We start from the raw sequence: 26,974 nt of genomic DNA, 5'->3' as shown, positions 1-26,974 counted from the left end.
TGAGAATTCCTTTTACTAAATGGACATTAATTTAAGATTATCATGCGGTAATTTTCCAAAACCGGCCATAGTGATATTCACCCCGCGACAATCCAAGCACTGTGTGTAGGCTTACATTCTTTCTTCATAATTCATTGCCCGTGCATTTCAACCGCGTTATAATTACTTCAATTATTCAAGTTCATCACATGCTCGGATTGATGATGCTGTTCTCCTGACCTTTCCAGCTAAATCTACACTGCCCTCTCCCCTATCATGGCCCCATTCTCATCACCATCACTACGTCACTCCAATATGTGTCATCACTTGGCCATGGCACCTTCTATCAATCTACCATCTACTACAAAACGACAACAATAATCCATGCAGGCAGGGAGATATATGTTTCTGATTTGTGGTCTATACTAAGGTATATGATTCACACGGGAATGGTCACCGGTAGCTTGTAACCAGCAGATGGTAAAGACGATACACGCCGCTTTCATTAAGTCCTAGCAGGAAAGACAAAAAATTCAGGTACATGCATTTTTGCAATGGGTCTTCAAAGCTATAGCCAGATAATATTTGCCTCCCCCTCCCGAGTCTGGTGGGTTTTAAATTCTTTTATTGAAATATCAGAACATTATTTACAAAATAAAACAAACTTACAAACCAAAATAGGATTGGTCAATCTCAACGAATGTCATTATGTGCTTTTTTTTTTAAATCGCTAAATCCGTCTGAATAAGTTTTTGACACACACACAAAAATCAAAAACGTTTTCTTTCCTTTCTCAATATTATATTCGATATCATGTCAGTCCAGAATTATGCACAAAATAAAATTGTCAACTAACTTTCTCAAGAGCTTTGTTGAATAAGCATTTATCTAACGACGATATTGTAATGGGCTTTGACCAATGCTTTTCAGAGTGTATTGTTACCATCATTTTGGTTTGATGCTTACACAGAGGAGATCACAGTCTATGAAATCTGTTGAAACACTGCATACGGAGTTACACAGGAGTTGTTTATTTTGTTATCATTGTCAAACATGGAAGCATTAAGTTACAAACATTGTATTTGAAATTCTATAGCAACAAAATTATCATAAATGTCTTTCTAGTTTCATGTTTCACCCCTCCCTCATTATGATGTGTACTTCAGAACAAATTAAAGTTTGCAAACATAATTCTTATTTTAAAAGCAATAAACTGAAGATTATTAGATCACTAAGAATTCATTACCATGGTGAGACACATTAGTTAAAATAAAATATGATAACTACAATCACCACGTCATCTTAAATTGTTTTAAATTCGCATGAGCTTTCTTCCTCGTGTTTGTAATAATTTAGAAATGTTTATTAATTTATTCCAAAATGACTTGATTAGAGCTACACAATATCAAAGACAGACTCTACATATTGCAAAATAAATACTGGTACATGTATCAAACTTACATTTTTTACATTTATGTGTATTCTGTAGAAAACAAATCTTTTTTCACTTTCAAAATTAAGGCACCTCTTGATATACACATCTAAATACATGTACACATTACGTTTCCTCTCCTTTTTTGTTTTCTGTCAGTCTTTTTCTTTTATATAGGAGTAATTTCATCACATTTCATCAAATTACTATGAATTTACACACCAGTCTCCTAACAATCATGATCCATCAAATTGTTACATGATGACACAATTTATACCTAGCCAATGTACAAACAGAAAGACATGAATTTCATTGTCATTTGTCATTTTCCTAGTTATCTTCTTTTTTTTATATAGATCATAAAACCTATTATCTACATTGGAACGTCTTTAATATTCACGATTTACTTACTGCGAGAAAGTATAATTCAAGAAACACCATATATAAATAGTATAGAGAATCAACTATCACCTACCAGTAGAACAATAACCTAGTACAGATAATCATTATTACGTACTCTACAAGTAGTTATATCTTTTTCTTTCATTTTCAAAAAGCAGCTTTAATAAACCAATACCATTACATGGTTAAAAAATAACAATAAAACAGTTGCGTATGTAAACAGAAACGTGTACGAAACCGGACAATATTATTATGCAGAAGAATAGGAATCAGAGATCACAGAATTCGGTGGAACAGAAAACCTTAAAATGTGAAAGGATATAACCAGATGATGAAAAAAATTAAAGTTGTAGATAAATACGTAAAAACAGCAAAAACATTTCAAAAAACGAAGAAGAAAAATTGCGATCATAATATATAGTTGAATAGAGTGTAAACTACTTAGTATATCATCACATCCTTATCAGATAGCGAAACATAAAGGTTGTACAGTTAATACCTATAACCATCAAAGTACTTTCGACGACAAAATGGACGAATTTACAAAGCATTTGCCAAAAACTTAAATCTTACCCCAACAAATTCTTGAAAAGAGCCAGCCCTTTTCAGGAGTAAGGAGTAGAGCTTCCCGTTTGTACGTGTTTTCTACAGGATTATTAAGAGATAAACTGAATGCCAAGAGAAAACAATTCTACACCAGATTATATTGTTCAATCTCTTCCAGCATAATAGCTTTTCCGTTTGTCTTGGTCTATTGATGTTGCCACATTCACATCCGTTCCCCTCTTTACAATATGTACCTCTTTTTTTAACGGTTATTTCATATAGGTTTACACGTGACTTTGCTAGCAGCTTTAGAACTTTGATAATGGTCATTTTCTACCATCCCTACGATCGACTTAGCATTATACTCCTTCTCATTATAGCACAGTTATCAAAAACCTTCCTAAAATCGGTTCTTTTGTAATTTCGTATCAATATCTTACAAAACCAGGAATTTCGATAAAATTGCACAGACCTCATCCATCCATTTACTTTACAACTAATATCGTATGTACACTTCCTTTATATTGCTAACCTCCTTTTATACATGCTTAAAACTTCCCAATATTCAAATTTGTTTGCCTATTTTATTGTTCTTGCTATCGTTGCTATTAATTCAATTAAACGTTACAATAGTTCTATTTTATTACATAATTACAAGTTCTCATTCCTCGGTAAACTATTCAATTGTACATTATTTGTAGGCCTATATTCAAAGGAGCGTTTAGTATGGCACTAACGCACTATACAATCACACATCTTTAAGGAATAAATATAAGGCTCGTTACCACATTACAATCATTCAAATTATACAAGCAAAATGGATGAAATACAAATCCATCATATTCTTAATGTACAATACTTTTGAAGAAGACTTATTTGTCCTCAATATCAAAATGAAAAACACACTTTATATCACATAGTAGCACAATTCAATGTTTGTTTTTGTTTTGTTTTGGGGTAAATAACTTATGAAAGTATGTAATACACTGCATCGCAGTAAACTAAGGAGGCCGACAACAGACCAACAATAAACCAAAAAAACAAAAAACATCACCTCCACTGGCCAAAGTTTTTGTTGGTAATCGGTCGGTTTTGCGTCCGCTTGGCTGTGTGACATGGGATTTAGGACTTTCACATTTATGAACACAAAACTTTGTTCATAATGCAAAGCCGCTCCATACTTTCCACAAAGTATGAAAGGTGTCTAGAATATAGTGATTGTTTTGATCGAAATATAATTATGATCAATTTTACGCGACTCTCTCTGCTTGACTTGTTGATGTTAAGAGATCAAGCAAACCGTCTAACCACTGATTCTTATTTTGCAAGATTCTTTTTGGATTTCTGTTCATGTTTAGGTTGACGAATCCGATATCCTACAGATCGTGTTTTTTTTTTCGATAACAATTTTTGCTCAAAATAAAACGGACAACCATCAGTTTCGTCTTTATATTCGTATATATAAATGTTAGTGATATGAGTTTCGTTGAGTTGAGATAATGATTGAAGACATTCAAAATTATTCAAAAACGGACAAGCCAGGAGCTAACTATCCTTGTGGCTTCTTGAAGTTCATTAACCACGTCAAACTTCCACGGTCCGTGCGTACCGTGAATGGCTAGCTTCCGATTTTAGTTGATACTAAATACAAGTTTGAAGGTTCGTATGGTTGATTATACGAAAAGTATGTCACAAGGCACATTAGCAAGTTGAAATCAGAACGTTGGAATGCCAATCTTATTGCTGAAAATTTAGATCATTGTTTTTTTTTACACCTCTATCTTAACTATTTACTACTTTCGTTTAAACGACCCATTAATAACTGGAGAAGAAATCTTCGCATTCTTATAGAGCCAATTCCAAAGCAACCGAGGTGATGTTGTTTTTATGCCATAATTGATCGCTAGAAGAATTACCCATTTGAATACATAGCCCCTAGCATGGGCTACATTACAATCAACATAAATGTTCACCCTAACTTCATAAGTATATTTTTGACCATTTTAGGAGCACTGGTAACAGACATACCGTTTGCATTTACTTTTGTTTTCGTCATGATAGTTACGTTATCTTTATATTTGGTTTGATCTCCGGCTAACCACGAGAGATAGCCGTGGCAAAACATGGATAACGAACCACGAAGCTCAGGGCAATATCATGCAACCAAAAGCATATCATTCTGATGTTTAACAGTACATTTTCTTTAGATGTTGTCAAGATGTCATTTCACAATGAGCATGTGTACATTGAGCTCTTTCCCCAATATTCATAAATTCACATGATAATATACCTCACTTTGGATTAATGACGAACCGCATTCCTTGTCCCGGTGTCACCTTGATCGGGGCTCCATCTCCGAACCTGATGGTGGTCACCCCAGAGCTGCCTGGTGTTTGGACCTGCTGGACCTGCTGTTGGACCTGTTGAGGAGGACCAGGCTGTTGTATTATCTGGCGCTGATAGGTCGGGTTTCCTTGATAGGTTGGGTTTCCTTGATGGATCGGAATTGAGATGCTATCACTTTGTAATTGAATGTGAGGACTAGAATAGCCCGGCTGTGAGTAGCTTTGCTGCTGTTGATAGACCTCCTGTGGATATCTGGTTTGTTGAGTGTAGCCTTGCTGCGGGTAGATCTGCTGTTGATATCCCACTTGTTGCTGCATCTGTGGCTGCATCTGTGGCTGCATCTGTTGCTGCATCTGTTGCTCCGGTCGCACCTGGAACTGGAGATTTCCTGAATCCTGTCTTTTGATAACTATGTGCTGACCATGCCTCTGAGGTGCTTGGTTTGACTGCTGTTGAATGATGACATGTTGGCCTTCCACGGGTGGAGATCCCATTGGAGAACCCATGGAGTTTTGTCGTTGTATGACCTGGACACGGCTCTGTTGTTGAGGCTGGACGGGTTGGACAGGCTGGACCGGTGAGGGTGTGATACCGGGTGACATGCGAATCACTCTGACATTGCTTGCCACATTTGAAGAAGGCTGACTATGCTGTTGTACCAACCCAGGATTGGACTTCCGATGGCAACTGGGACACGAACTATCTCCACCAGCGGTAGCTCCACCGCTGGTTAGCCTGATGGTGGCTGGCTGCTGCTGTTGGGACTGCTGTTGCTGAAATTGTGGCAGGAAAACTTGCATGGGAACGGGTGTTCGCTTGCTGAGTCGGATGATTCCTTCAGGACTCACCTGGATCTGGTGTTCGTGGCCTATCTCTCCTGCTGACAGACTAACCGGTGGTGACTCTGTGGATCCGACCCTCAGGACGGTCTTGCCAAGTAATGGTCTCCCCACTGGCTGTGACATTGGTGGTGGGTTATCGAAGGTAGGCTTGGTCCCTGGTGAGGTTGGAGTAAAGATCATAGACCCATCTGGAGTAGATGGTGCATTATTACTACTTGCAGCCCTAACCTTGAATGTAATGGTCTTTCCTGCTTTGTATGCCTCTGGAGCAAGCTTGGGATCTGGTGTCAGAGTGATTCTACCATTCTTATCAACGTAAGACAATGGAATTTCGATTGGCTGTTGCTGAGGAAGGAAATTTGATCTCTTTTTGATAGTTTCCCCATCTTTAAATTCTGCCTCAGGGTCAAGCAATACTATTGCTGTTTTCGAGACGTGCCTGCTTTTTTGCTTGCTGGATTCGGTGTTATCTTCACTTTTCTTCCTAGATTTTTCTGCAGATTTTTCTGACCTTGCCACAGCCCCGAGTGCCACGGCTTCCGATAAGCTAACTTCTTGCTTTTGTACCTTGTCCTTTTTTTCTTTTCGTTCTGGCTTTCCTGGTTCTTTTGATTTTTCTGGTTTGGCTTTCGTTGCAGCTGATGGAGCTGGCTTCCTGGCGGGCTTTGGAGCTGGTTTTGGCGGGCCACCTGTAGCCCCATTGGCAGATGCTTTTGGTTTGCTGTCTCGTTTGGCCTCCGGGAGGGCGTCGGTTTTACTTGGACTTTCACATCCTAGAGGACTCATCCTCTTGACTGGCATTTTTTGCACCTCGTCGACATCTTCCTCTAGAGGTGAGCTGCTCTCTGAATGACTGCATTCCTGATGGAAAAACGGGCTGAGACGAGCGTGAAGAGGAGCTCTCTTAGATCGGTAACGGTCATCTTCATAATCACTGCACTCTGAGCTATCACTGTCGTACTCTGTTGTCTCAGCAGAACTAGGCCGACGGATAGTCCATGGGATGCCTTGGTACGAAGCAATCGATGAACAACAAAGACAGTTTCCACTGCATTCACTCTCACTCAGTGTATCCTCCTCAGAATTATCCTCCGCATCTCCATCCATGCCGCTCAATGGCGCATCAGGATTTCTCGTCGTGGTGGTGGTTATATCCGACGATACATCGTTGGCATTGCTGTCTCTAGACTTATTGTTCATACCGGGGACGTTGTTTTGGCCTCGCTGGTTATTATACCCCTTGCCTCTATTTAAATTCTTGGCAGGTTGATCGCGTCCGTTCTGTGCAGCTTTCTTGCGCTGCAGGTTGGCGATCTGTCCCTTTGGTAGTGGTCCCATCCTGCCTGACATACTCGACTCGTCAGCGTCCAAGTCTGTCATCTGGTTGACGTCATCCTCCGTATCGACGCAGCTGCGGTCACGCATGTTCTCATCCCCGCTGTCTTCGGCATCTCCCTCATCACTCACTCGGTCCTCGTCCTTCACCTTTTGGAAGTTTCTGTACATTGATGCCATCTGCCTGGAAATCTCGTCACCACTATCCCGAAGATTTGTCTGCAGAAGGAAATAAAATGGAGAATAAAAAAAAAATCAAGTGTTATAATGACTTAGAGGGTTAAGAGTTTATAAGAGCATCATCATTATTAAACAAAAACATGTTTACCGTTAGAAAATCTTTTGTTTACGAGTATCTGTCTGCTAATAGTTTTTTTAAAGAAGGAAATTAACAATAAGAGAAAGGACGACAAACTAACGTCCAATGTATCTTTACAACTTTAAATGGGGAGGGGGGTTCATTGATATTCACAACACTATGGGCATGTGAATGTAACAAGTTGCATCGTCTACATTTGCCTGTCTCAAAGCTCTATTATGATTGATTTCACGAAGGGACACCACATGCTGTGGTTTAACACTCAGCTGAATACATGAACCAGTCAGTATCAAAAGGTCGCTCGCAGGGGAAATCATGTCGAGTTAATATCCGCAGCGGGATTTCACACGCGATGTAAGAAGACGGGACTATAAAAAAAAAACTATAACCGAGGTCTGTCAGATTATTTTAGCTTCTCCGTATTCCAATTACCCCCCCCCCCCCCTCCCCCTCTGTCTCTGTATGTCTTTCTGTCTGTCTGTCTGTCTCTCTCTCTGCCTCTCTGTATATTCCTCTCTTAGTCGATGTCCACAAGCTTCAGCACATTATCATACCGTACAGAGTACCGTGGTTCGTTTTGTTCACGAATAATTCAAACGGAAAGCTGTTTATAGCACAAGAAACATCCACGAATCTAATTGAGAACTTCAAGTCGAGATTCATTTTCACAATTCGATCATGGAATAATGGGGACAGTCCGGTTTAATCGTACAAGAAATGAAATATGAGAGTGATCTTTGCAAAATCTTAACAATCATGAGCAACCCACACGCAGCTTAACTATAATTAAATCATTTACAGTGGTGCCATCAATATATTTCTTTCGAAATAACAAAGATGAAAATTGAATTTAAGAAAGCTGCATGCCTAGCATACAATATAAACGGTTGAAAGATAATATCTGTTTTTGCAAAATATATTCATGGAATATATTATTTTTCTCTAAAGCAATATTTTTTGAAAAGTTTATTGGTTCAATAAAGCAGGAGCACACTAATTATTCCTGGAAAAGTCTCAAAGTCAGGCCACTATATTTTATATCTGACGTTCAAGAAATCATGTATTTTTCTTTGGAAACATCTCAAATATAGAGAAAATTCGAGCAGTAACAAGCCCGACGCCGGTCATTTTCGATGAGTGATTGCGAACATGCCATAGTGACACCTAGAATGGAATGGTAGTACTTGGTCACTCGGAGGGTGAGTGGACGTGACGTCACAATAGTCCCGAAGTGATAATCATCATCAGCTACCAGTGAGTCTTGCCAGAAGGTACGATGACAAATGGGTGCAACGGACCTTCTCCAATTCCACTCTACAAGAGTTTACATTCCTCTTCCGTGAAGTGTATGGTCCTCTGTACTTTCTTTTACCACCATGGCCAGTCTGTAGCTCGTATTGTTTTGCACTTTGTAAGATGGCCATATCTTGCATTCCTTGCCCGCCATGCAATTTCATTCGCTCCTTCCATTTCTACTTCCGCTTTCCCTCCCAGATCGATTCTTTCTCTTTCTCGATCTTTCCATCCCGTATAATACTCTCTAAAAGCGAACCATCTTAATATTTGTTAAACTTAAAGTAAAGACTTGAATTATTGATTTCCCTGTTTCCTGCTTTTCCTAGAAAACTCGTACACACTTTAAAGGTATAGAACGATGAAGAGAGTGTGTGGTTTATCTTTGAAGTGCATATATAAACCTCCCAACGGCAATAGAGGTATAAACATTCACGAATACCCAACTTTCAATTTCCAATCATCGAGACAGATTCCATTCACATTCATTTGTAACCCTCAACTGCATAATGATGTCACAATAATCTCGTCGCTGTGGTACCTGTCATGACGTTTATGATTAGGTGAGATAGCTCGCCATGTTTGCCATACCTTGTCAAGACAGGTGAGAAACAATCCTAATTAAAACATCACTAGGGGGCCAGTGTAGATTCAGAGAACCATTGAGTAGGACGATCGAGAATGCAAGTCATGACATCAATTCAAAGTCGTCACCACTCACGGCAAACCTTACTTCATATCAACGGTGCAGAGACGTTTTGATAAGACTGGCGAAAAAAGGGGTTAGGGTCAAATTCCATTATTATCTATTATCACCCGTGTGTCTTAAACCATCCGGAAAGTATCATCGTCAATCAGGAACATTGTCATGAAGCTCTGGAAGCGTCTTCATCGTTCAGATTAATGAGAATACCCTGACAACGTTCCGGAGGACACACACAATATATTTCGAAATTAGCATTGATTGGATATTAGCTTCTATCAAGTAATAATATATTTGTGGTATTAGAACACTGTTTTGTTGGGATTCTGGTTATTCAGGCTGTTAACATTAAGAGCTGATTTGATTTGATTTGATAAATAACCATGATTTTGAAATTATTTTCCCGTTAAAATCTTATCACTGATGAGCAGTCAAACTATATCGCATCAATATCAAGTATCACCAGAAGCAGCAGTAGATGTAGACTTCTTCATAGTGTTGCATATACATGTATTACCATTAGCGTTTATAGCTACTCTCCAACACAGTAGGAGTCTACGCCTGTGTTTCTGACGTGCTTATAAATAATCTCATTTAAGATAATATCAAACAATTTCCAGCCCCAAAAAGATGGATGATTACTGCAATTTGTGCTGCGTATTTCAATTTGTGCCGCGTATAGCAAACAAGGGGAAACAGTGATATCAAATACGTCAAGGGGAACTCGTTGAGTTGCATCCTTGTTATAATCTAGCCTTTATACAACATGTTTATAGCGGGCGGGAACTCAATCTCTGCTCGTTCCTGCACATGCGAATCATTTATCAACGTCTTCTTTTCATCATAGTAATACTATACAGGTGATACATGAATTTACCGGCTCGGGTAGCTGAAAGCATTGCACATACCGTCATGTTCAAAAGCTTAGTCGTGCTTAACATGAAACATGCGGGCAATTCAGTAGGGGCCGCTGCAGGGGAAATGAGGGATGATCCCTGCACGGGGCAAGGACTACTTTGCATCAGAAAACGAGACTTTTAGGCGATTTAGGGAAGGATTTCCACTTAAGATGATCATAAAATAAGACACGTTAAGATGATCTCAGGACAAAACTGTACATTGTTTTCATTGACGCACTTGACACATTCGTTACACATCTTCTCAAACGTCACTTTTTCCAAGGATGACGAAGGGATGTTACAGGTCTTTATTTAAAACGATATGACGTAAACCTTTCCAAAGATCTGGTTATAGGCTCCACTGCTCGAGAATATTAAAGAAGACAAAATACTGGGTGAAATAACAACCATCAAATATGATCATGCAGATCGTCGATATTTAAAGCATCTATAGTTCCACAACGCGTTTTCTTCTTCTGGCAAACAGACACTGACAATAAGCGTTACTTGCCGTTTATCAATAAAACATTTTGATATGGATAATACAAACATGTACACGTATGCATAATTCAACCACATGATAAGATGTATATAGAAGTATATAATGTAAATCCTTAAGTATGGAATTTAGGGATATCATCAGAAATATCGAATCACCTACATTCATAAGGAATATTCCTTCCTTCAATGCATGATACAACAGATTCTGAACAATACTAGCGCCTGAATAAACACCATCAACAATGTCAACACTTTTGTGTATGTATAATCGAAATATTCTTCGCCTTTTTGAATCACTGAAATGCTTGTTGTCCAATACAATTCGGGTGGACGGCTATCTCAACATTGTCCAATACTAACTATGATAACAAACGCATTTTGTGTACGTTGTCCACAAGGTCAATAGACAATAATTATTTTTTCACTAAATACTTCAAAATTCAATCAGCGCTAACAAGGTTGACCATAATGACGTCATTGGCGGTCCCATTTCCACAGAGCTATGAAAACATGGAATCTTTAAAAATGCTGCATTCCAAAATTGCTAGAAAGCTGACACTAAATTGCTTGAATACATGCAAGTGCACAATAGGTACAAGGATTTAAACGTTACTTAATTAATGACGCACGGATGTAAAAGTATGATGTCAAAGCATTTTTTTTCTAAACGCTAATACCAAAAAGATATTTCGTATCATCCCCCCCCCCCACCCCTCTCTCTCTCTCTCTCTCTCTCTCTTTCCCTCTCTTCTGTTTTCTTACCCTTCCCTCTCCCTCTCCACATCTTCGGCATACTCATCTATTTATTTATCCCTCTTTTTATTCGTCCCCCCCCCCATTCCTTCCTACCTTTCATTTCCTAGAATGATTCACACACATTTATGCTTCTCAATAATTATCTGCTTGGAAACAGCTGACGAGGACCAATGACAAATTATCCAATCACCCTAAATTAAGGTCCATGTCGAACAAGCAACGACTTCTTGACGTTGATCGATGTCATATGCCAAGGAATATCGAATATGATCTCTTGTGGGGGGATGGGGTATAGACTACAGGGTATCTCATGAAATCAAGACATGTGTGTCGATTCGTAGCTGAATAGGACTATATCAGCAGAGTACATGTAGAAATGGTCGCGGATGTGAGGAGTACTATTAAGAGAACAATTTATTAATACCTAGTACAGTCGAACTACTACTGTTGCTGCGACTGCTGCGGCTCCTTACAGTACTCGTATTAAAACCACTACTAAATCAATAGCATAATAAGTAAAACCTAAATAAAGTGCTATATAAGACCGAGTAGTAATTTAAGTGGTGGGAGCAGTAGCAATATACAGTAATATTCCAAAAACATACATTTTAATGATATTAACTGAAATAAGTACCTCAAAACTGAAGTTTGCCTATAGCAAAATGCGAAGGGTGTGAAACTTCCCACAACCTTTTGGTAGGGTCTTGTAATAGTGTCATTGACAATTAACCACTCTGAGTTGAAAATAAAAAGTTTTCTGGAAGTTAAGCTGATATCCATAATGTTACTGTCGCGTTGTGAAGCACAAACAAAGTTTCAACTTTGTCAAATTTATTAAGAATATCAAATAATTATACAATGAACAGATTTACTCCAAAATAAACTTTGAAATCTTGCAGCTTTGCAACCTTATAGTATGATAGTATGTGGTTTAAGTTTGGATTTCATACAGATCAAACATACTTGATATTTTTTATAATGATAATATCACTCTTCTGAAATTGTATGAAACACCCTGTAGAGTGTAGTAGCTGTTGCGCATCTTCTATCTGTTGGTATCGCGGCCACAGATTGGTTGGATCTGGTCTTAACCACAGCCTAGACAATGGCGAACATAGTGCGTGCGATTGACTCTGTACCGGCTGCCCTGACGTGTCTCATATAGCATCCTTATATGGTAGTGATGCCGTGAGGGCCCAGAGCAGGGGGTATATAGTCGAGATGGAGATCTTAAAGCTATAGACGATTCCTTCGCTTAATTTGAAGATGAATGATGGGCTCAATTAAGATTGAGGGAACATAGTCAAATGAGGTTGGTAATTATTGGATGTTTGTTCTTGCACAGTTGCACTTGCAGAATTTGTTTTACTTTATAAAAAATAGATGGAACTTTAAACAATATTATTACGCCGGAGTGTTCAATGTTTAAAACAAATGAGGGGGGGGGGGGGTTAACAGGGGATTGGTGGCGAAGAAAAACGAACATGTAGGGCTGAGAAATTCGATAAGGGGAATTAATATTACATTATTTGGATAGAAAAATAGAGGGAGAGCCGAAAAGGGAACCTCTATAGTAATGTTAGAAGTTAAAAAAATAACCACGATAGTCATTACGTAACTCCAGGGTGCACATCTATTGTATAACACAGCAGTCAATAATTATTAATGGAATATCTTTAAAGAGACGACGAATAACAAACAAACAAACAACAAGCAAAAAACTGTGTCATTGAAACGGAATACACAAAAAAAAAACTACAAGCTAATAACGTAACTAACCAGAACCACAGATCCTCCCAATACAATAGACTGGTCAGCTGCCGATTCGTCGGCACAATAATGGATGACCTGCCTTGCGATTTGGTTGTATAGTTGTAGCCAAGTAAAAAGCGAAAAGAATATCACATAATGTCAGTGAAATATAATAGTGTCATATTACGCACCTAATGCACTGGTGACAAACAAAGCATGTACAGCCTTGACTGGTATATCCTGCTCAAGAACTCAACACAGACATGCCGATATGAGCTGACTTTAAATGGTCCACAATAATTTTCCAATCTATCATGATAAATCGAGCGAAGCTTGTTTTCGACGCGTCAAAATTGGTTTCCCGCCAATATCAGCCCTCCAAGCACACAAATCTGCGATGGTCTGACTGATACGAGCGATATGTTTACATCTCACCAAGATCAGCTGGTTATCCCAATTTGATTAAATACTCGGCCGTCTGTCAATTTTCATTGGTTTCCTTCTGACCTCCCAAAGGTCGCGATGATTCATTAATACGGGTCTACGTCTTAGCAGTATAGTCTATCAAGTATCGGGTGTACGGGAAGTCTAAGAATAATCATGTCATGTAGAAATATAAATGATATGTATATATAAATATATATACGAGCATTTTGTTTTGAAATGTCTAAATTAGGATACAGTTTTAACCGACTAGTTAAAGCAAGCTTTGACTGGGCCAGAATATTCTATTGATGGCGGTTCCGTGCATACAGTTAAGGCTTGTAAACACTGATGGTTGTACTTTCAATTCACGTTGTGGCTTTTATGAAAAATACGTTAAAAATCGAGAAAGAATATAAAACATGATTTACAAATAGAATGATGAATGTTGGTTTCTTATATTATAGTTTGGGCAGACAGTTTCTATTCTTATTTTTTCTTTGACAACTATAGGTCCTAAATGAAAGGTTGAGGCCTTCAATTACAAAAAAAAACTCATAACACTCTTTGCATGACAAGAAAAGAGTGCCTCCTTTCCTCCTAAAGTTCAGTAAACAGAACATCGTATCGGAGCCCTAAAGTTAATAATAGTCCCTTTCGCAATACCCAGGTCTTGAAATTGACATTTACGACGATCAAGCCCCCTTGATACCATAAAGATGGAATGAAACAGTGACGTAACGAGAAAATCTATTAACATCTTGATTTGTTGATGGCTTAACTATCAATCCGTTTCAGAGTAGAACCTAGACAACTCAATAACGTCATTTTACAATGCACAAACACATTCTGAGACGTCATTGAAATTGGTTCCAATTCCAATTGCTCGTAATGACACGTTGGGGTATACAGTCATGTACATATTGGGAAATATGGAATGGGCTATATGAATAATTATGAAAGTTAGGGTAAATATCATACATAATCATATACAATTATATATCATTTCAAATCTAATGAAAGGGTGGTACTATTGCGGGCGTTTTGGATATGCTTTGACTGAAATTACATTGACGATGATCTGATGAGGATAAATATTTTTGATATTGAGGAAAGAAAGTGCTTTCAAATCTTTTGCACTTTTGTATTCCTCCTTTTCAGAACACATCGAAAAGCATAACAAATGAGAAGATTACATATCCATAGAATGACATTATAAACACAGCTACGCTCTAAAAATCTGATTTGACATGTCAGTCTTTAGAGTGTAGCAAACCTTTCAGACTTCATTTGATTTGGCGTCTAACGTAAATGCAAGAAAACAGAACAGTTCCAAAATCTATTTGGAGGAAAATGAGGGAAAGCGCGCGCGAGAGAAAATACAAAAGCCTATAACCATTTTTTTCCTTCTTTTTTCAACATGAAATGAAATACATAAATCAAGGTTGATAAAGAAATAATTATGAAGGAAAATGAGGGGGAATTGAGGGCCTAATACAAGGATGTATTTTCAAGGGGAAAATTATATTTGGCTCACGCAAAATAAAATGTTGCCGGAGATTATCAAAAAATTTGTTATTTTTACTAATTAATTTCAACATAATTTATTATGGACAACGGAAAACAATATAATGCAGCACAAAAATCTACTTGAATTTGGGGATAGAATAAATTACAGGCCTTTGAATACTGAAAATGAAATTCTTCGTAGAGCTATATAACCTCACATCAGGGTGGTTCTACGGACATATCAACACACCATTCGTGTTTTCCCCAGGTTGCCGAAACTAGACCCTGACTTCCAATTAGTTCCTGATTCCATCTATCAATCATGAAATTGGTAGCCGATTAGCCGAGAAAGGAAGGAGGTATATTTCAGTCCGTATTTTGCAGGTTTTTAACCTATTTTTACCGCTTTGGAGATCCCGGGGGAGATCACGAAGATGGGGATTCTTATACAGTCAGGCTTTGCAGTGATTCAATAAATTTTGCGGCTATATAGAAATTATCTGTAGTCATGAAATAAATCATTTCATCTTCAACATTCGTTCCTCTACATACTGATCTCTCTGCATCTCATCACCCCCTTTTTTTCTTACTCTCTCTCTCTCTCTCTCTCTCTCTTTCCCCTCTCTTTCACTGTCTCTGTATGTCTGTCTCTCCCTCTTCTAACTCTAGCTCTCTCTCTCTTTCTTTCTTTCCTTCTCCATCTATATTATCATCTTCTTATGGACCCATTCTATCTTTCCCACTTCTCCTTTTTCTCGCTCTCTCGTCTTCTTTCAATCTCCATCTGTCTCATCTTCTTCGTATGCACACACTCTATCTTTCCCACTCTCTCTCTTCCACCTCTCGCTCTCTCGTCTTCTTTCAATCTCCATCTGTCTCATCATCTTCGTATGCACACATTCTATCTCTCCCACCCTCTCCTTCTCTCCATCTTCAATTCTATTACAGGGAGCTCATTCCTAACTGATGCCATCCATCATGATCCTTTGGGGTCCGCGGTCTGCTCGACTTGTTATGAACCAGGCCAACAAAGTGTCAGGTTTATTGTTGAGAAACATACAAAAAAATAGAAAAAGGAACACGGGACCACAAAATGATTATAAATAGGAAGACGTGAACCTTTCTGAACTTCCGTTCGAGACGAAAATGGGCAAAGGATTAGGAATAAAACACAGGAATAAGGTTTATATATGAAGCCAACGCCTATTGATGTGGTGTATCTGCAAAATCAATTCACCATTCGTGTCAACTGGGCTTAAACCAGGATTTGGCAAATGCTTGATGATGTTGCCGCATGCGTGTGATGTTTTGCAGAAACAGCATTATCAATACAGATCTCATCTAAAATCTTAATGGGACTATGGTAATTGACTTGGTATTGAGATCGAGAAATTTGAATAAAATGGCGAGTTGTATTAAAGTCATGAAATGACCTTCGGAACCTTGATGCGTGACCAAATCCTCCATCAATAAAACAAGTACCGGTAAAGATATTCCACCCACATTAGTTTTAACCTACATTATGACACGTCATTTCGGCACCATAACGACAGATCAAAGGAATCAGAGAATCGAAGCACCGGCGAACTGGCGAAGTATTAACTCTTTTCTCGTGATAACACAACATGTGCCTATATACTATATATAGTTATATACAATATGAAATAATACCATAATTTGACGAAAACAATGTGAACTCACATGAAAACGGTCCATTTATATCAACGGATACAAGATAATGTCAAAACCAGATGTGAGATCGGAGCATGATCCAAGGTAGCTCTTCCAAACTTTTTATAACACGACTCTTCTCTTCCATCATCTGTCCTTTGAGGGGGATGCATGTATCTCACTGTGATGGTCTAGTTCTATTGGAGCACGACGGCCCTAGCTAGACATCGAGTAGCATCTCGTGACTTCTTCGCAGTTCGTAGGGGTCAATACTCTAATTCCTATAACCTCACCACATGGTCCTCACACAGCAGAAGAGTAATGATATCGGCTGTTTTAATGACGTTGCAAGTTTACCACCAAACTGTTCACATCATGCCATGACATCGTGAAAGGTATAATTTAATGCAATCCTTACGACGAAAACTCTTCTTCTTTTCCTTCTGTTCAATGTCATAATAATAGTCGGCTCCATTAAAAAACTGTGCCTATTATTTTGAAGTTTTTTTCTTCTTTACAGCATTGCACTATTTAGGCTTACATTATACGGAGAGATCCGTGTACAATTACTAAATTTGATTTAGCCATGTAATAATGTTATATAGATAGGCCTAGCTTTCTTCCCAATTTGAACAATACACTAATACTCGAACCATCAATAAACTGTTATTATGTCCTCTTACTATTGATGAGAAGGCTAAAGATACAAGGTAACAATTACCACCATCTTTATTTATAACTATTAAACATATTAGATATAACAGAAATATAACATACAAAAATACGTCACAAGGGCAGTTTTACAGCAGCCCTTTCTTTCAAACAACTCTCGGGTAATTAAAAAGCGAACTTGTTCCAACCCGAGCGTCTAATGATTATGTTACCAAAAACATACATGCCCGCTGTGATATCTCTTTGATGTAACACATCATTCTTTTTGTAAGGCTAATGGCATCTCCCGGATGGCATCATTTCGCCATTGCTAAAGGTGATTGTGTTCCAAACATTTGAGCATGAACAACTGCAAATATTCATGAAGTGATCTTGCTCCCCGATATAAGTTGTGTCACTTTGCTCCACGTGGAACCATTCATTTCATGAGACGACCTACCCCTTGCAGAGGGGAAAGGAGTCCGTCGAGTAATGAGCGCTACACCATAGGTCAAAGGTGACAGTTCATACTCGAAGAAAGAGACGATTTATTTCCTGAATGTATGAAAGAATGTTCTGTCTTTAATCATTCCTTTAAGCCTTTAAACCACTAAATGTTTGATCGAACTGAATCGCTATTGCTATGAACAGTGATTAAACTTGCAGCTGAACAACAATTTAAAATAAACTATCTAAACTGGTGAACTGTTGAATTGTATTATTGTCAATAATAATTATGGTTGTTTAAGGGTTTCAATTACTACAAAATTGGCCTTGCTTCATACATCGAATATTATGTTCTATCATATTTGTTCGGCTAGTTATTATCATTATCACTTTAAATCATTCCTCTTGATTTAACGCGTGTCATTTTAACCTCAGATATTTATGTGTTGCACAACCGTGTACTGTATAGCATCGCATATACTGAAACTGAGTGATCAGCTCTCAATTAAGCCTTTATCTTATCAACGAAGACGATGATATCTCGCACAGTTGCTTCGGAATATCATGAGGAAAAGCTGACTTTGTATAAATTCGAACGACTCAACAATGAAACATTTCGAAAACTACAACTTCTCTCGAGGCAGAAGGTATTTATATTATGTCGGAATATACATATATTTATGGGCATAAACTGGTAAAGAATTAAAGTTTTTTTTTTTAAATGAAACTTAGAAACCGTAACTTTAATTTTAAGTATAGCTGATACGTGCGAAAATGCGATCAACAACACGTTGCCCTAATCACCAGAAACTACATACTTTGGACCCTCTATCAAACTTGTTTACAATTACGCATCACATTCAATCGAAACATTCATGCATATGAAATCGAGAGGACTCTCTTCAGCTAGTGGAGCCGTTGCCTTGGTAACCGGAACACTGAGCAATACCATTATGTACAAACATTGACACCATGCACTTATAGTGCGTACAGCCTCAAACGTCTGCTGCTTACATGGAATTGGGCACAGCATGAAATATAACTTGGAGGCAAAAACCGGTCAAGGTGGTGGCGTTCACACTTTAGACCTATCATAAAGATGCAAAACTGGTAGTACATTTCAATATAAGAATGGAGTGATGTAGAGTGATAGTAGAGTGGAGTGATTTTCGTTATTAATCAAATTTAAAGTTAGTTCATGCACATGTTATCAATGTACTTGATAGTCGGAATGCGAATTGCATACATTAATTGTTGCTAGGTAGGGTAAATATTATGGCTTTGCCTATCTAACAACACGTAATGTATGTATGTGATTCGCACTCTGACCATTGAATACAATTATTCGTAACAGGTGAATGAAATAATGTGAAAGGAGGTGTATTTAATTAAATTACATGACGAAAATGGCAAATTGTTGTATTGGCAGTATCGGCATCCCAGCACCGCATCCTACGCCATAAACGGGATATACAGAAACGTGAATATATACGAACACGTTATGAGACCAGAAACGAACTAAGAACTAATAGTAAGGATTCTAAAATTCCCTTTTTAATAGGTATTATCAAGCACGCCTTTCAGCTGCCATATTGTATTCAACGCCACAAAAGAAATCAATATCACAGCCTGGCATGCCTGTACGTGAAGTGTATATGATTGGAGGAGGTTTATTCGATTTGCATTTGACATGTTGGTGTATTTTACATTGAAATTACTGGTAGTTGGCCATTCCACTTTCTAACATTGTACAATCTCCAGTTAACTTTTGCCAAGTATGAGAAATTAAGTATTCCTGCAATTTGATATATAGTCAGGACAATTCAAATCTTTTTGTAGTTTGATATGGCAATCACTGAAATATATCATTTAGAATTATGATAACCAGATATCACGAAATGATACGGCTCATAAGTCACAATGGGTTCATTTAGATTAGGAAATGGGAACTTCTGCAATGGGACACATAAATCCTTTTCAAGGATTACTGCCACTTATTCGAAGATATTTTTGAGAGGGGGGGGGGGCGTGTGCAGCAAATATTTATGGACAGACCCGATTGCAGCAAGCAGAGCGTTGAAAAGTTACAGATGTTTGCGTTTAGGACGTCAACAGATATTGAAAAATAGATTCAAAACTGAAAGTGCGCGCCGAGTTTGAGTACCCACAGACATAAATTTACCAACGTCTCTGGCTTACGAATGCCGGGCCAAGATAGATGGAGATATAAACCATACTGCAATATGAAAGCCTTTTTAACTCGGGACAGAGCTATTCTTTTTCATTATGCTGAACGACGGCGCTCTGTCTCATATCAAAAGTTTCCTTGCTGATTTTATTTGCAAGACCTTATCCGGCAAAGATAATACAGACTTCAAGCTTCTTTGACTTGGGGGTCGTGGTGCATAATGCTTCCAATGGCGTATACTGCTTTCCCCAGCCTCTCCTTGGATACAATCATATCACGGCGCGTGTGTATATAACTTAACTAATTAACTCATTTACTGTTAAACGATTCCCCCTTGACAACATTTTCATCGGAACCCATAACCTTTACGATGAATTTACCAGCGTCTAGGCGGATCGAGGTCCAAAGAGTAACCCCGGAGAGAAAACTTGATTATACTCCTATACCGTTAAAGACCATATCCGAACTAAAAAAATGAAATTGATGAATTATATATCATAATCAACGGAAAGCTTATTACCATAATACAAATTGTATGCCATTTTAGTGTTTTTCAGAGGAGTATCAGGTCTCTGAAAACTAAAATCGCTTTCAAAATCGAAAGCTGTTGACCTAAAAACTTGCTATCGAATTGATGACATCATGTTATATTATATGGAGTACGCATATTTACAATGACTTTGCATTAAGTAAGCGCGGCTCATCGCCTCAGCTATATAGGTGAACACATATTGGCCCGAATTCACAAAGCAAGGTTTGAGCTCAAACCTCCTTTTGTTTCGCCAAACCTCCTTTTGTTCTTTACAAACCAGGTTTGTAAAAAACGCGTAAAACGCGTCATATGACGTACGAAAACCAAGGTTTGTCGACAAACCTCCTTTGTGAATTCGGGCCATTATGTCGTCACTGTTATTTCAGCAAATTTGACCCCTATTGACCCGTAATTTGGAAGGGGTGCGGGAAATTGGTTTTAATTTGCTTTTTTGTAATAATGAAAGGGTAAATACTTATTTATTTATTTATTCAAGTTTTATTTAAAGACCGTCACCACTACTGGGCAAGAAGGGATTAGACCACACAGCGAGCCGTCGAGGTCACTGTGACAGGTGGCTATCTCATTAACTCAGCTCTCATTTAACATAAGAAAAAGAGGATCATGGGGGACCAACAGGCACCGATTGGGGAAGTTTTCTATATAGAGGGCGCAAGTAGCTACAAGTATGGCAGTGTGCCTTTAAAATAGAGGGTAGGTACATTCAGTTTAACAAAACTGCTTTCCAAGGACGCCCTCTTGTTATTCCTTTATATTTGTATTCTACATTCATTCAGTTTTCCTTGAATATCAAATTGTATTTTAATCAGATATAGGCTCTTTAAGTAGGGGGGGGGGGGGGTATCCACGTATTTACGCCAGTCCGAACAGTGGGTCTGCTATATGAGAAGGAATGTATCTCATAGAAAGGACATCACTATCATAATGGTGCTGAACTGAACGTGATGACGTAATAACGGATAACCTTCTTAATGTTAATTTGTAATACTTGACACTTTAAATTCAATGCTAAATCTTCTCCTTCAGCCAATGATCATCAGTGATCACCTTTAAAAAAAATCACAACTATCATGACCTTCTTCTGACGTCATGCATTACCTACATAATAGGTAATTTATGACGTTTATCACGTAGTTGCAATATTGATCTGATATCTTGCTTTGATAATCACCAAACGGGAATTCGTGCGTGCGATTGGCTATGTTTGCTGTCAAAACTACAGTCAATATTTGTACACTAAACACGAAGCACAATACACAGACGATATAGATAAATGAATAACGTGAAGAAGTGCGCGAAGAGACTAGACAGGTCGAGATAAAACCAACTACTGCTTATATAGGCAATTGGGCTTCGGAACCGCGCCTATTTGTATTTGTCAGAATTAACAACGAGTGCATATCTGCTACAGGTTCAGCATGCTAGCATAGACATGGAGCTCAAAATTTATTTCTGTGATCATGAATTCCAAATTTGATTAATATATTCCATATTTCATGCACCTACATAATATGATCTCGACTGAGTTGATTTTAAGCTAGACTGAAAACATAAAATGAAACATAATTGTAATAAAGCGAATCATGAACCTAAACACAAAGAATCAACACCATTTTTGAACTTATTGTTGCCTTAGCAACATTATGCTTCATATTTTGTCATTCGTTTTCTCAATCGACTGTGACAGCTGGAATGTTCTTGACAATTGAAAAAACAGAAAAAATAGGTTGTCCATTTTGTGCAGGTGCATAATACATTCCCAAGAACATTGCCATTCTCCATTTAACCCAAGTTCTCGGTTAATCCTAATAGTATTTGAAATAAATACTCACTTATATTTGCTATTGTTTCATAATTCATAATACCAGGCACAAGGTTGTCATTTTCTCACAATTTTTCATTATTTCACTCAAGTATGTCCTTGCGACCAAATGAAAAATTCTTCAAATTTGAGCGCAAACAAATTGACAATAAAAAACATATATTTTGTTGGCGTTACGTGCTCGATACCAGTTCACGTTCATTGGAGGCAGACTTGTCTTGTAAATTCTAATCTGGTTTTAGTGTACCACAATTGTTACCGGAGGGTAAATAATTTTTTATTTTTTTATTTTCTGTCTGGGCTAAACATCAGCTTTGAAATTCTGTGCAGTAGGTCAGACGTAGCTACAAGATTACAATCATAATCTTGTTCTGTTATTAACAAACGTGTTGCTTACTAACTACTTAAATCATGGATCGTTCTATGTCTCTGTACATTGAACTGTCATAAGGCCTGTCATATTAGGTATCGGAAGTATATACAGGGAGATTATGTATTTCCGATATATTCAAAGCGGTGATGGTCTGCTCTCGGTGACAAAGAGATACGAGGACTGGTTTCTATAAGATCAATTAAAGTTTCATGTATCTAATAAAGTGGAAATTTCATTTTTATCAATTATAATCTATTGCGTAAAACATTCCGTCAAGTTCAACAAAACATATATATACAATTTGTTTCTCCATTTTAAGTTAAAAGGAAAATGTCAATATCGAATTTAAAATCAGACGACAGGTAGACTGGAGCGTCTAAGTGGATAATTTCAGTCTGGAATTTGAATTATTAAACTAACTATAAATAATATTTCACGTTCTATTTATAAACTAAACAAATTCCACGTCAAAATCTATTCAAAATATATAAAATCAAATTTGTCATGTCAAGAAGGCAAATTGTTATTTGAAATGAAGAAAAACTTATTTCATAATTTCCGTTATTTATTTACAAATTGTTGACCTCGAAATGAGAGACGGATTTGTTAAACAAGCGACGGAAATAATTTCGACCATCTTGATTTATGAGCATTGCACTTTCTTGTGCCGTCATTGGATGGGGGTAGTTTAAAGTGCCGCGGGACCAAAGGGGGGTGAACGGAGTGGTCTCCGAGGGGTCCTTACCCTTATCCGGAGTGGGTCTTGTACCTCTTTTGATCTTGATCTTGTTTGTCAAGGCTCGGCCCCCCCTGACCATTGGCATATCCAGGGGCGCAGTTCAGGAGCCAAGACCAACGCTGCTCTTTATGAGGACAAATTGATTCCTGTCGAAAAACGGGTCTTGAGCACGGTCTTTATTATTAAGCATCACCTCCGAGTGTCATTTTGTATTCATCTACAACCTGGAATCAAAATACCAGGGCTCTATTTCATAAAAAAACTTGTTATCAATAACAAGTTACAATAACTGTTATAAGCTATAGCTTTTAGCTGACATCGTGGGTTTGACTGGCTGAGAGCAACTATGTCATAGAAATTTAGCATTAATTTTGTTATCAGTCCATTCTTTAAGGCCCGGTCACACAGCCTTTCGCGTCTGTAACGCGGGTAAAATTTCGCGATTTTTTTTTGCCCGCGGTTGCCCGTGGTGGAAAATGTGCAAAATTGGCTTACCCGCGGTTTACCCGTGGTATGCCCGCGGAACAGACGCCGGCGACTGTTCCGCGTCCTTATCGCGGGTGAAGCGCGGCGGTACCGCGGCCTACCACGCTTACACGCGGTACACACGCTAATGCACGTGATAACAACGCGGTACAGACGCGGAACAAACGTGCTATGACCGTGCTCCACCCGCGATTACCCGCTAAAATTTTGCGTCCAATTCCGCGTGTAACCACGTCTTAACCGCGGCCGTAGCACGTCCTAGCACGTTCGTTCCGCGTCTGTACCGCGTCTTTACCGCGTGTGTACCACGTGTACCACGTGTACCGTCCGCGATTACCCGCGGTCTAAATTTTTGGGCAGCCCAAAACTTTTTCGCGCGGCCAACCGCGTGTGAATTTCTTACCGCGTGTAACGACGGGTAAAGTACGGCTGTATCGCGTCTTTATCGCGACCTCAAAGCGTCCAACAGCGTCTGCTTCACGGGCAGAAATTTTTGGCCGTGATTCGGCCGCGATACGCCCGTGGAGGGCTGTGTGACCGGGCCTTTAAAAGTACATCTAAGTCCTGAAGACGCAACCAGTTAAATAATATTAATAGAACGACCTCTTTTCATAGAAATAGCATCATTCTATAGAAAACATATGATAATGGATCACATTCATAGAATGTCCATTTCCCATAAACTATATATTTTTTTATTCAAAGGTAAAGAACAGTATTGGGAACACCCCAATTTCAAAAAATGAAATGGAAGCTCTTATTACCAATCATGTGAAAGAGTGTGTTTTGACTAATACATGATGATAACAAATTTGCCGGGAAACCGCCTACTAATTGATATATTTTGTAAATTAGTTCATCTATTGGTGTGTGAGAGATAAACGCACGTGTCGCGCACGTGTGCGTAGTCCCATGTACATCTTTTTGTGTACAGTGCTTGTAACTTTACGAAGACTGGGCCAAATTTCTTATCATTTTGAAGATTCCAGAACCTTGCAGTCCACACCAATACTTATATGCTAGATGATCAACCTTTTCTGATCGATTCCATAACGTTTCTTTCACGATATGCAATCGCATGGTCTTTACCTTTAAAATGAACACTAGTATTCACGGCTTATGAACATAATGAATGTGTTGATAGATTCTACGAAATTCCACATTGAAAATATTGACGTTTCTATTCACAATGAAGGACATTGTAATGAGGAAATAATGATAATACATTGTGCCGTTTAAACGCAAACACGAAACAAAACAATTGAATAATTTTTTAATAATAGTAACTTGCTAGCCTGATTTTAAGATGTTTTCTTTATTCGTCTTTTGTTATGATATGCTAACTGTAAAATTAAGTAAGATTGAAGATCGTCAACGGTATAGTTTTATTCTTCCGTATAAAATTGATTGTCTGGGTTTACCGATATTGTAAGTTAATGACACCATACTGGGCGGTAGCGGTAGCCGCCACTGGTGGTCCCAGGTTTGATTCGATTTCGACCAATTCACAAACATTACAAAATAATATTCGTGTGCCTTTGGGCAAGAATGGGACTCGAAACGTATGCGAGGTTTAGTAAACAGCAGGATGGCTAACTTGATTGACACATGGGTGTCTATGGCAGTGTATGATGGGGGGGGGGGGGGGCGGCGCTCTAAATTCAATATTGACGAAAATACGTAGGGTTGGGGGGGGGCAAAGGTGATGTTACATGACTAGAGAAAGGCTTTTTTCAGATATGAATCCTAAGCTATTCTAAAGGATGATAAATTATGTAATTTTTGCTTAAAATTCAATGCAAGTCATGAACTTTGCTTTAACTAGTGCAGTCTAAATATCTTTTTTGTTTAATTTTAGAATAATTTACTTTTACTGAACATAAATAGGATGCGTATCTGAACAGGGCATTTTCTGTTTACCAGGAATCTTCCCTGGCTAAAGAATAGAAAGTTTTAAATTGAATTAGATGAACTGGGGTCTGAATAGCTGTTGCTATGGTTACATTTGTGAGCGTGCCTTGGGGCTCAGCGGTACATCGATTATGCCATTGCGTTTTAAACTTTCCCCTTCCAAGGAATATGTAAACATAAGGGAATATGAAACTTATGCGCGTCTTTCTATACTACTTTATTTACCAGTACAATGTATCCTCATCAACAAATTCTCATAAACTATATTTGGAAATGAAAAATCATGATTAGAATAAAATGTCTAGGCCTATATTACGCAAAGATGTCGTTATAACAGGAAAGGGAATACCAACTCCATTATCATATCTTGTACTCGACACTTTTCCAGCTAAAGTGACGCTGAATAGCATGGCGAACGGTATAACGTGTTTAATGGCCTACCTATTCACGTTTTTTACATACGATTTTAGAAGTGCAGACAGCGAGGGTGAATACATCATTTCTACAGTTTATTTCTCACTGACTAGACTCCAAATGAAGGCCTCCACGCGTATGGGATCGAAATCAACGATACACTTTTCGCAATAACAACGCCTAACATATCAACAAAACCACTTACAAAGTCTTGAGAAGTTGAGTCATGTCGAACAAAACTCTGTAAATCTTATTTAGCAATGGAGCACAACCCACTTAACATGGTGTCGGGCAAAGTGCAAACTATGATAATGTTTACTTAAACCAGAAGCAAGTAGAAGACTACCCCCATCAAGAAATGTATTTAGGCTTCGGGGAAGTCGAGAACTAGTTCATGGATTCTATTAAAAAGAATATGCCAATTTTTTTCTATTCATTCCCCCACATTATAGCTCCGGGGAGAAAAACCCACTTGTGAGTAATTCAATTTGATGTTTCACGTTAGGGAGGGGAAATTATACGGAGTATTTTTCCTTCATGAAAATATGTCAACGTGTTGGTATTCTGATATCAATTCTCCTTCACATAACTTTCTGAGCTCCATAGCAATTCTAAGTCAATTCGCATGGAGTAAGTAGTTCGACCTTGATTGCAATAAAGTGACGTTTTGAGAAGAATAAAA

At 38.2% G+C, this 26,974-nt stretch overlaps 1 protein-coding gene across 3 annotated transcripts in view; it reads right to left on the bottom strand.

Annotated features, from left to right (window-relative positions):
* Window positions 1-970: 970 nt before the first annotated feature.
* Window positions 971-26,974, bottom strand: part of LOC100893366 (mediator of RNA polymerase II transcription subunit 15) — a 37,937-nt gene continuing 11,933 nt past the window's right edge. For 2 of the 3 annotated variants that reach the window (XM_003723882.3, XM_003723883.3), the window contains exon 2: window positions 971-7,101. In XM_003723882.3, the coding sequence (XP_003723930.1) occupies window positions 4,651-7,101 (2,451 nt within the window). In that variant the 3' untranslated portion in view covers window positions 971-4,650. Of the gene's footprint in view, window positions 7,102-13,296; window positions 13,491-26,974 lie in introns of those variants that run through there. The other variant, XM_003723884.3, reaches the window with a different exon arrangement.

The sequence above is a fragment of the Strongylocentrotus purpuratus genome, unplaced genomic scaffold, assembly GCF_000002235.5.
Source record: "Strongylocentrotus purpuratus isolate Spur 01 unplaced genomic scaffold, Spur_5.0 spur5_scaffold_6, whole genome shotgun sequence".
NCBI lineage: Eukaryota > Metazoa > Echinodermata > Echinoidea > Camarodonta > Strongylocentrotidae > Strongylocentrotus > Strongylocentrotus purpuratus.
The sequence above is the reverse complement of the archived record's forward strand: the minus strand, read 5'-3'. Positions and strand labels throughout refer to the sequence as shown.